General features: G+C 44.6%; 1 protein-coding gene and 1 long non-coding RNA gene across 2 annotated transcripts; one reads left to right on the top strand and one right to left on the bottom strand.

The window, feature by feature from the left end:
- Positions 1-1,056: 1,056 nt before the first annotated feature.
- ASCL1 (achaete-scute family bHLH transcription factor 1) lies at positions 1,057-4,844 on the bottom strand. The gene is given in 3 exon segments (XM_032220521.1): positions 1,057-2,351; positions 4,097-4,378; positions 4,381-4,844. Coding segments are annotated over 2 exon segments (690 nt in total). The 5' UTR covers positions 4,829-4,844; the 3' UTR covers positions 1,057-2,351; positions 4,097-4,136.
- Positions 4,845-5,786: 942 nt separating this feature from the next.
- LOC116510894 lies at positions 5,787-8,076 on the top strand. The gene is made up of 2 exons (XR_004255696.1): positions 5,787-6,202; positions 7,686-8,076. It is a non-coding gene; the product is annotated as an uncharacterized LOC116510894 (long non-coding RNA).
- Positions 8,077-10,483: the final 2,407 nt, after the last annotated feature.

Raw genomic sequence — 10,483 nt, 5'->3', positions numbered from 1 at the left:
ATGCAATGCTAGCAAATTAAATAAAATTCCTTTATAGCCTATGCCTGGATAATTTCTGCATGATTTGCCGTTCGTTTTGAGCAAGCTGGATTTGAAAGACAGTGTGGCTGCCTACTTTGAGCCGTTTGATTTTCATTGGATAGGATGCTTGTTTCATAGGATGCACGCCACTTTAGTGTGGTGTTGGGACGCGCAAACTGAATTGGAAAGCGACGCTGGAGGAGCTGAGCACGGAAAGCAGGAGAGGGGGGGGAAGGGGATGGGGAAGAGGGTGGCAGTGGTGGGGAATGAGCCTGAGATAGATTCTAGTCACGTCTTTACTAACTGACAAGGAGGCTAGCCAAAAAAGGAGTGAGAGAGAAGGCCCCAATTTCTTTTTGAGTCTTGGTAATTGGGTACGTTTACACACAGATCACGCTGTTGAGAGAACATAACAGCTAGAAAGATCAATGAATCCAAGGTACGCAGTTCTCTTTCATTGCTTAATAATTTTTTTAGTTTGATTTTTCCATCACTGACTCATACCTCCAGCGATTTTATGTACAATGCCTTATAAAAGCAATTATATTAATAGCCATTAAAGCAATTATATATTAATAGCCTCTCCACGCAAGCCCCTACTAGTCAGCCTCCTAATCCCCCCTCCCCCCCCGCCAATCTGATCTATCCTCAACACCCTGTTTTATCAGAAGGTGGTCAAATTTGAAAGACTTGTAGATGTAGGAAAGAGCCCCCTCTCTGTTGGGATCCATTCTATGGAGAAAATTTAAATGTCCAGTGGTTACAATGAAGGACAATGGAAGAGGCAGACAGGCAGGCCTCTCTTGATTTAACAGACATTTACAAAATAGAAAGGCAAAAGAATACCAGCATAATATGGGGAGCTTTTGTATAGAAATCCTATATATGGCTGTTTAGAAGTGACATGCCACCCAAATATTTGCCTTTCCTGTACAGGTTTAATCAATGGCAGAACGGTACACAACAACCAGGAAGACTTCATTTTAATTGAAACAAAGTTTATTACCAAACTATTTTGTATAAAATGTCGTTACACATGACTTTTGTGAGTTTATAATAAACAGAATGGAAGGCAGTAAAGAGTGTTTCCCTCTCTTTTCTTTTTTCTTCAAAAGGCAGCAGCTTGTAAAAATAAATAGCTACCATTTTGTGTTTGGACAATAGCTGCATAAAGTTTGTTCATTTTGAACATTGTTTATTAATACATTAGCAAACTTTCTATAAAAAAGTAAGACACATTGGTGCTAACGTACATTTGGAGGCATTTCCAAGTCCTTTACAAAACCACATAACAAAAACATGGCAGTTGTAAGGTCATATGTCTACACACACATATCTAGACAGGAAGAGGTAATAAGCATCACATATCTTTAAAAAGTTATCAAGATATACATATTTTATACCATTTTTACAAAAAAGGCTATAAATTTTTCTGGCTCTTATATACAAAAATAGCTTAATATAGCCCCCAAATTGGTTAGGTTTGATACAAATAGATTTTTTTTATATAATAAAAGTTTGCAAGAAAAAAATGGAAGCATTTTATAATGGGCATGGTAGTTGGACAGTAGACAAAGATAGGACATTTCAGACAATTCTTTGAGTAGAGCATAGTTTGGAGTTTCCACAGCTTCACAAGCATTAGGCAACCAGGATTGCAGGCCCTCTCACACAGATTTCAGAATAAATTTACTGAATTTAGCAAATATGCTTAATGTTGGTCTGACCACATAATAGTTCTATCTGAATGAATCCTGTACTTTTTGACACATATAATTAGCTTGTGTTTCAATTTATGGCCAGAAGGTAGTGAAAACTTTTTTGGAAAGGGTAGAGGCAATACTGTATTTCAGTAAAAAGGGAAGCTTCTACTTCTGTTGAAGATTTATGAGTAGGCAGTAGTGAAATAGGCAGTATAACTTAACTTTGGGGTAAAGAATAGGTAGATAGATATTTCACATCACAGCTCTCCTTTTTGCTTCTGGGTCCATTGTGTGCAGCCTGATTTACATCTTTACTTGCAAGCAAGCTACACTTTCAGTAAGTGTATAAGAGATTGAATCATTGGTCTGTAATTCTATGCATACCTATTGGGAATAGTAAGTCCTATTCAGCTCAGTGGACTTTATTTCCTAGTAAATGCCCACAGACCCGGGCTGCATGTCTCTTTAAACAGCTGGAGTGCAAAGGCAGAATTTGGGAGTGCTTCAGGTTTTGTGGAGAGGAAGTTATTTCCTTCTGTGCTTCATCAGTGTCTTGGCTTTCCTTTCCTTTCCACAACGAAAGGGGAAAGTAGTAGGTAGTAAGATGGAATGATTTTCCAGGAAGTCCTGTGCAACATAAGAAAAGAGAAGACAAAGCGATGTTAACATATGACCTAAATGGAAAACAGCAATTCTCAAAACAGTTGGCTTTGGAATGACAGGTTGCTATTCCATAAAGCAAAACAAGTCTTAACTTCTAAATGTGTGCATATGTGATTGCACTATACTTGCCCATTGGATTTTTCTTAAATACCTACCAAGTAAATCATTTAGAGTTGTTGTACAATTCTCATTACATTCAGTGTCACCATTTAACAATTCAGTCCTAGGATGTTCAGTCATATGTGTCTATTCTAAAAGTCTTGAAGATGCTTTTATATAGAAAAACAGAGTACTTTAGCTTTTGTCTGTAGTGTTAAAACATATCACATAGGAAGATGCATCTATTAAATAGATGCATTTAACTGCACTAAATACAGGGCTGTTTAATTAGTCTTTTTGAGCTTTTATTCTATGGCACATCTCAAAAAAATCTGCACACAATCTTCCAATCAGGAACTGATGAGGCTCAAGATGTAAATGACATGACACAGGCAATCTATTTATGGTGACAGATATGACAATGTGTGACATGATGTGATGCAAGTTGTCCTACTATGGCCATGGATGGTCCTGCTTACTGTCACAGGATGGATATCATCCCCTACCAGTCACAATTGGAAATAATTTCCTTTGGATGTTTGTATCACAAAACTATGGGCCCTGTTTACTTGGAAATGTTGACTTTCTTCCAGATAAATTGCTTTTGGATTATAAGGCCAGCAAACAAAAACTCAGATATGATATCTGATAATGTCTTCCAATTGATCTTTACACTTGTTTATTTAGGGGAGTGGGGCTTTGGAGTGGGGCTTTAATGTAAGGAAACATATAATACCAGTCTAAGTAGAGTGGAATCCAGCTACTTGAGAAAAGCCTTCTGCCTCACCGAGATTCCCAGAGGTATAGAACTATTTTTCCAGAGCTACAACAATTGTTTTTTTTCCTTATCTAGGGAGTCATATTTTACAATACACAAACCCATTTAGGCCAGGGGTATTTACTGACCGGTATTACTAAGAATCACTCAAGCTACTGCAGGAATGGTCTTGCAGCAGCCTCACATGCTAATACGCCTACATGCCCCATCCCCACCCCATCTTCCACTTGTCACTTGGGAATCTAAGCAAGATCTTCAGTTTTAATAAAGTCACCCCATTCTCAGTTAAACTTATTGCCATCAACTGAAAAAAACAGACTACAGATCAAGTCTCATTGGCTGCACAAACAGAACAGCTTAATGAGGTCCAGTTAAAAAATTAGTGGCTGCTCTCCCTCAACATGTCAAGCTCGGTTAGTGTTAAGCTGGGGTTCTGTTTTGCCACTGAGCATCTTCCACAAAAGCAGCAGCCATTTGTGGTTAACTTGTGGTTATTTAGACAGCCCCTGTCAAGGACTAGGTTAAGACTGTTATGGGACTGGGAATGGGATGCAGTTCTCATTCCCCAAACCCTCATAAGTGTCTTTGGAGTCCTCTGCCACATTCCTTATGGTAAAGTCAGCCGGCTGAGTTTGTAAAATGCCCTTCTTCACAGCAGCCGCTGCGGCCTTCTCTAGGACCAGCAAAGCTGCCTCCTTCTCCTCCTTCCTCCTCCTCTCCATGCGCACGAGGGGCCACCGGCGCCTCCCAAGTGTCCACCGCTGCGGCTGCCACCCCTCCCCGTGCCTGGAATCCCTGCCCGAGAAGCCAAGCCAAGCCAAGCCAAACCCACCTGCTGCAAAGTCAACGCGGCAAGGGGCCACCAGGGCCTCTCAGAACCAGTTGGTGAAATCCAGCAGTTCCTGCTCTTCGGGGCTGAGGGGATCGTAGGACCCTTCGTCCGAGGAGTACGAGGAGACAGGCGAGCCTGCCATGGAGTTCATGTCGTTGGGGTAATTGGGGGAGATGGTGGGCGAGAGGACGCCGGCCTGGAAGGCGGCGCTGACGGCGTCGTGTTCGTCGAGCAGTTGCTGGAGGGCTCGGATGTACTCGACGGCCGAGCGCAGCGTCTCCACTTGCTCATCTTCTTGTTGGCGGCGCCGTTGGGGACGTGCTCGCGGAGGGTGGCGAAGCCCAGGTTGACGAGCTTGACGCGGTTCCTTTCCCGCTCGTTCCGCCGCGCCACCGCCGCTGGCTGCTGCTGAGGGAGGCTGTAGCCGAAACCGCTGAAGTTGAGGCGTCTCTTGCAGCGCATCAACTCCGGCGACGCCGAGCGCTGCCTCTTGACCTGCTGCTGAGGCTGCTTCGGCGCAGCCGCAGCAGGCGCTTTGGCGGCGCCCGGAGAGGGCTGGTTCTGTTGGCCGCCCGCCGCCGGCCTCAGCTGCTGCTGCGCGCTTTGAGAAGCGGCTACTGCGGCGGCGGCCGCTGCAGCGGCCGCGAAGAAGCAGGCGGGCTGGAGGAACGGCGGGGGAGGCGGCGGCTGGCTGGCGCTGCTGTCCATCTTGGCAGGGCTGCCACTGGCCATTGGGCGGCCGCACGGAGGAGGCAAGGCGCGCGGCGGGGCTCGCGGCGTTTGCCGGCCTTTGGCACGGGGGAGGTAGAAGAAGGAGAAGAAGAAGAAGAAGGAATCGGGAAGGGAAAGGAGGGGGAGGCTTGCAGAAGGTAGAAAGCGAGCGAGCTCCGATGGCACCGCTTGGCTTTCCCTCCTCCCCCTTTCTTTGCAACCGAAGGAGGCTCGTGGCGCTCGCGTGTGTGCAGCCTGCTTGGCCAAAGCTCTTTTGCCAAAAAAGGACCAGAGATTGTCTCTCTTATAAGGGATGGCCGAAGCTCCGCTTGCCGTCTCTCCCTCCCCCCCTTCTTTTCACACTTCACTCCCCCCCCCACACTCCTACGCTCGCGCCTCCTCCTCCTCCCCCTTCGGCTGCCTCTCCGTCTCCTCACACCCACCCTGCACCTTGCGCCTTCCACACACTCCCGGCTTTGCAGTGAATGGCAGCGGGCGGAAGAGAGCTGCCGCCTTTTCATTGCGGGGGTGTGGGGGTGTGGAAGGACTTTCATTGCGGGTGGGGTGGGTGAGGAAGATGGGTGGGTGGCGAGGAAAGCTCGAGACGCCGGGAAGCGCCCGCCCGCCCGCGCGCACGTGCACGAGGCGGTAGGAGAGACCGGCGAAAACCCCGCACACGCGTTTGGGCCGGTGCTCCGCCCCTTCTTCTCCCCTCCGCCTCTCCCCTTCCGAGGTTTGTTGTTGCAAGTGCGTGCGCCCGGCGCGTGCCGTTGGCCCAGCCGCTGAATAAACAATTGGGCTGGACCGCAGTTTGGGATGAGGACGGGTGGGGGAGGGGCGCACGGAGCAGCGGGCGCCCATTGGTTGAGCGTTAGAAGTAGGCGGTGATGGGGCGGGGGGGGGGAGTGGGCGAGAAGGAGGGGGAAGGAAAAGTAGCGGGGAAGGATGCGGGACGCTGGGCGCTCGAGTCTCCTTGTCCGAAGGGACGGGGAATTTGCCCGACGGGTCCGGACCCTTTCTCGGGCTTCTAGGGCTGAGGGAGATGGCGGCGCCTCTTCAGAAGCATCTATGAGCTCGAATGTAAAGGGGGGGGAGAGCCAGCTGGGTGGCCCAAAGCGGCGGATGGGCTGCCGGGGACTCGGAAGGACAAGCTTTTCTGCAAGGCGCTGAGGAGGCTCAGATGAAATAGAGGAGGTGGCGTCGCCCGCTTGAAAAGCGCTGGGAAGCTGCGGAGGTCGAGAAGGATGGCCGCTTTTCAGGGCACAACCTGGCGGCGTTCGGGAGCTGGAGGCTTTTCCCCACAAAGGATGCTTAAATCCCCGTTTCTGCCTCTCTTAGCGCTCTATGAGAGCCAAGATACTTTCAAAATGATTGATTAAATTGCCCGATCAATTGGTTAGTGATATTTCCTAAAGAAAGGAGGGGAGGAAAAACCTGCTTTGAAATTACATAAGATGATGCGTCTTTACTTGGAAATTAGAGTCCAACGTTGTTCAGGGACGACTGGTCCTAATGTAGCTTCCATATTTACTCCCATTCATATTCACCAGAATTGTTAGCTGAAGGTACTCCGAAAACCTTAATAATAAGGGTTGTCCAAATAGGCATCCTTAAGGCCCTTAAGTTAAGGGGATAATACTTTACAGAGAATTGCCTTGGGCCACCCTGGACAAACTAGAATGATTCAATATATAAAATAATCAGGTAGACTAATACTGATTCAAATCATTATTCCAGTATTTTGCTTTTGCTTTATCGCTCCCCCCCCCAAAAAAATCTACTTGACTACAAGTAAATGAGCTACAAACAATTAAGGGGGAAAAATTACATTATAGAGAGTTGGTGGGTGCATAAATAGATATTTCAACAAGCTTACCAGTGTGCACAAAACCTCTGAGTCCCAAAGCATCTGAAGGCCATAAGGTGAAAGAAAATTGCTGCACAGTAGCCATGTTTTAGTGCCTTTTTGGACTACATTTCCAGGTCTGAATCCAGTAGGAAATAGAGTATTGCAACAGAAATTAGCTTGGGAGAAACAAGTTCAAATTTCAAAATATTGGTTTGCAAAAGATTCTTCACCCTGACTGGGTTTACATCTGGCTAAAAATGATTGTCAAACTGACAGAAACACAAATGTACATAGATGGTTTCCTCTTACAAGCAAGAGCTTGATGTCCATTTTTTATTTCTAGATTGTCAAGATACATATTTGTATACATTTGTTTAAAAAAAAAATTGTGAGTTTCCCAGAGTTGCAGTGGTGAAATGGATATTCATACAATTCCATTGAAATAAATAAAATAGGAAGAAACATTTTGATGGATTTCTTCTCAAATAAGAGGAAATCTCTGCTTCTTGGGAGAACACTCATTATACATACTAGAACTGTGATGGTGAACCTATGGCACACATGCCAGAGGTAGCATGCAGCACCTCTCCCCAGCTCAGCTCCATCGCACATGCGTGTGCGCTTCCCTCCGGCCAGCTGGTCTTCGGGTCTCTGCCACACATGTGCGAGGGGAGCACATGCACGGAGGGGGGAGCAGGGTGCATGGGGAGTTGCATGTGCATGCACGGGGGTGGAGTGCATGCACCGGACTGTTCATGCATTGCATTTTGGGGGTTCGGGCATTCAGTCTGGAAAATGTTAGCCATCATTGTACTAGAACAGTGTTTCTCAATTTGCTGGCTGGGGAATTCTGGGAGTTGAAGTCCGGACATCTTCAAGTTGCCAAGGTTGAGAAACACTGTACTAGAAGTAATATAGCTTCTTCCCCAAAGAGGCTTTTCCCCCCCTAAGATTTAAGCCATATCTGTCTCTTGGATAGGTAATAAATTCAAAGCCATTTCACTTTGACCTTTTTTTTTTTTTTTACAGCAGGGAACTTTTCAGCTCTACAAATTTCATCACTACAAGGCAGACCAACACCTGTTCAAGACTCAGGAGAGATTTACAAAATGGCTCACTGAGGACAAATATCCAGCCACAAATGGCTCACTGAGGATAAATATCCAGCCACCATTGTAAATAGGCTGAAAGAATTATTGTATGGGTTTAGGTTCATGATTATGAGTGATGGAGGGGAAATACATTTCTCAATTTGCTTGGCATAAAGAAAATCTCCCATGCAGTGCTGGGGAAGCAGTGCTTGGGTTCATGAGTATCAGTTATGCCTCCCTTGGCACTTTCTTGGCTCCAGTCTTCTGATGTTGTGGTTTTTTTTAAATAAAACTACTCATTAAATAAATGACATGAATTTTACATGTGAGTTGGCATCATACAGCTTCATATTTATTTTCAAGATTTCTCTTGGCAAACTTAGAAAACAAAAAATAGTGCCTGGCAACTGCCCTATACTTTATTTAAAAGTAGTTTCTCCTGTATAGAAAAGATGGTACAATTGACCTGGGCAGATGGAAAGTATTTCAAGAAATTGAAGTAATGGGAGCGATCTCACCCATACGGCTTTTTCTTCATGGCAGCTTTGTGGGGAGGGGGGAAATCAGGCTTGCCAAAGGGAAAGTGAACTGCTTTGCTGGTCCAAATGGACATAATGCCAAGATGGTTGCATTTGTCTGATTATATGCCTGAGATACTGATGATTTCACTATCCTTGTCATTATTGTTGCTGTCATTATCTTTATCATCCTACTTATGCCAGATATTAAGTATGAGATAGACCTAAAATGCAAGACTGTTAGGTTATGGTGACTGAAAATGATATGAACTAAATTCCAATATACGAGAAAAACATATGCTTGGGAAAGAATGGGATGTGAAAAGGCTGTGTAGACTTGATCCCATCAGAAGAACAGGCCAACAAATGCAGTAGAACGGCATTATTAAGTTCTGAAATGGTACAGTGGCTCAGACTGAAAACAGGAGATCACAAAGATATAATACTCTAGCACAGGGGTGTCAAACTCAAGGTTCGTGGGATGGATCCGGCCCATGATGTGGTCGGATCTGGCCCATGGGGCCATCCTGGAAAATGTAAGTGGCCAGACCATGTTGCATCAGCCCAGTCTACCCAATGTGAACAGCAAACATTGGCCCAGCATGGCTTCGGCCTGGTCTACCCAATGCAAAGAAAAAATATCACACCAGCGTGGCTTTGGCCCGGTCTACCCAGTGTGAAGAGGAAACATGCCAAGTTTGGGGAGAGGTGTCAAGCTGGCCACACCCACCCAGTTGGCCACAGCTGGCCAGTCTGCCAAGGTCAACCACAGCCCTTATGTGGCCCTCAATGAAAATGAGTTTGACACCCCTGCTCTAGCATATGAAAAAGAAACTACCTGCTAGTGAAAATATGTGTATATTTATATAATATACCCTACCTCTTTGCCAAAAAGGTACTCAAGGCAGCTAACAAATAGATTAAAATAGGATTAAATTGCATTAAAGCATACCCTTTAAAAGTCAGCAAAAATACCTAAGTGTGACAGTTGTTGTTAAGTGAATGTTGGCCCCATTTTACAACCTTTCTTGCCACAGTTGGTAAGTGAATTACTGCAGCTGTTAATTTAGTAACACAGTTATTAAGTGAATCTGGTTTCCCTATTCACTTTTGATTGTCAGAAAGTTACAAAAGGTGATCACATGATCCCTGGACACATAAATATGAACCAGTTGCCAAGCTTCCTAATTTTGATCACATGACTATGGGGATGCTGCAACAGTTGTAAGTATGAAAAGTGGTCTTAAATCACTTTTTTCAATGATGTTGTAACAACAGTTACTAAATGAATTTTGTAACTCAAGGACTACCTCTTCAACTACATTTTCAACTATTGGCAGAAGGACAATAAAGAGGGAGCTACTCGTTCATTGTCCTTTGGTACATCTTTCCAAAACTAGATCATTTTTTTGCTCCTTTCTGAACATTTGTGGAGGACCAAGGAAACAGTTTTTCCAGAATTACTAAATGTCAGACAAACTGATCCTAAGTCGTGACGAGTAGCTCATAAACAACATTTTGAATTGTACTTGGAAGCTGGAAATTGGCCAGAGAAGATATTTTTTAAAAGAAAACCACTGTACAAGTGCAAAAGATGTTGGAATTATAGTAGATTAGAACCAGAATGCTGCTGCTCACACAAATACTTATCTAGGTGACTAAAAGATGTTGCAGCTGTGTTTATATAACATACTAAGATAGGTTAGCTTAAACTTGGCTTATTTGTGATTTAACAGTTGTCTTAGCCAGGACATTTGATTAATTTGGGACTCACTGGGTTTTGCACATCCAGAAAATGCTTTAATCCAGTAGCCTAGCTAAGCATGTTGTAGGACCCAATCTTAGGAACCCAAGATTCTTAAAGGGATATCATATAGGAAGAGGCAACAGAAGTTATGTTCCACTTTATATTATGGGATAAACTGTACATTAAAATATATTCTGTATATATTTAATATATTTAATATATTTAATACTTATTAAAATAAGTATTTCCTAAGGATAAAGGGGACATGGTGGCTCAGTGGCTAAGATGCTGAGCTTGTTGATTAGAAAAGTCGGCAGTTTGGCGGTTCGAATCCATAGTGCCGTGTAATGGAGTGAGCTCCTGTTACTTGTCCCAGCTTCTGCCAACCTAGCAGTTTGAAAGCATGTAAAAATGCAAGTAGAAAAATAGGAACCACCTTTGGTGGGAAGATAACAGTGTTCTGTGTGCCTT

Source organism: Thamnophis elegans, chromosome 7, assembly GCF_009769535.1.
Source record: "Thamnophis elegans isolate rThaEle1 chromosome 7, rThaEle1.pri, whole genome shotgun sequence".
Taxonomy (NCBI): domain Eukaryota; kingdom Metazoa; phylum Chordata; class Lepidosauria; order Squamata; family Colubridae; genus Thamnophis; species Thamnophis elegans.
The sequence above is the reverse complement of the archived record's forward strand: the minus strand, read 5'-3'. Positions and strand labels throughout refer to the sequence as shown.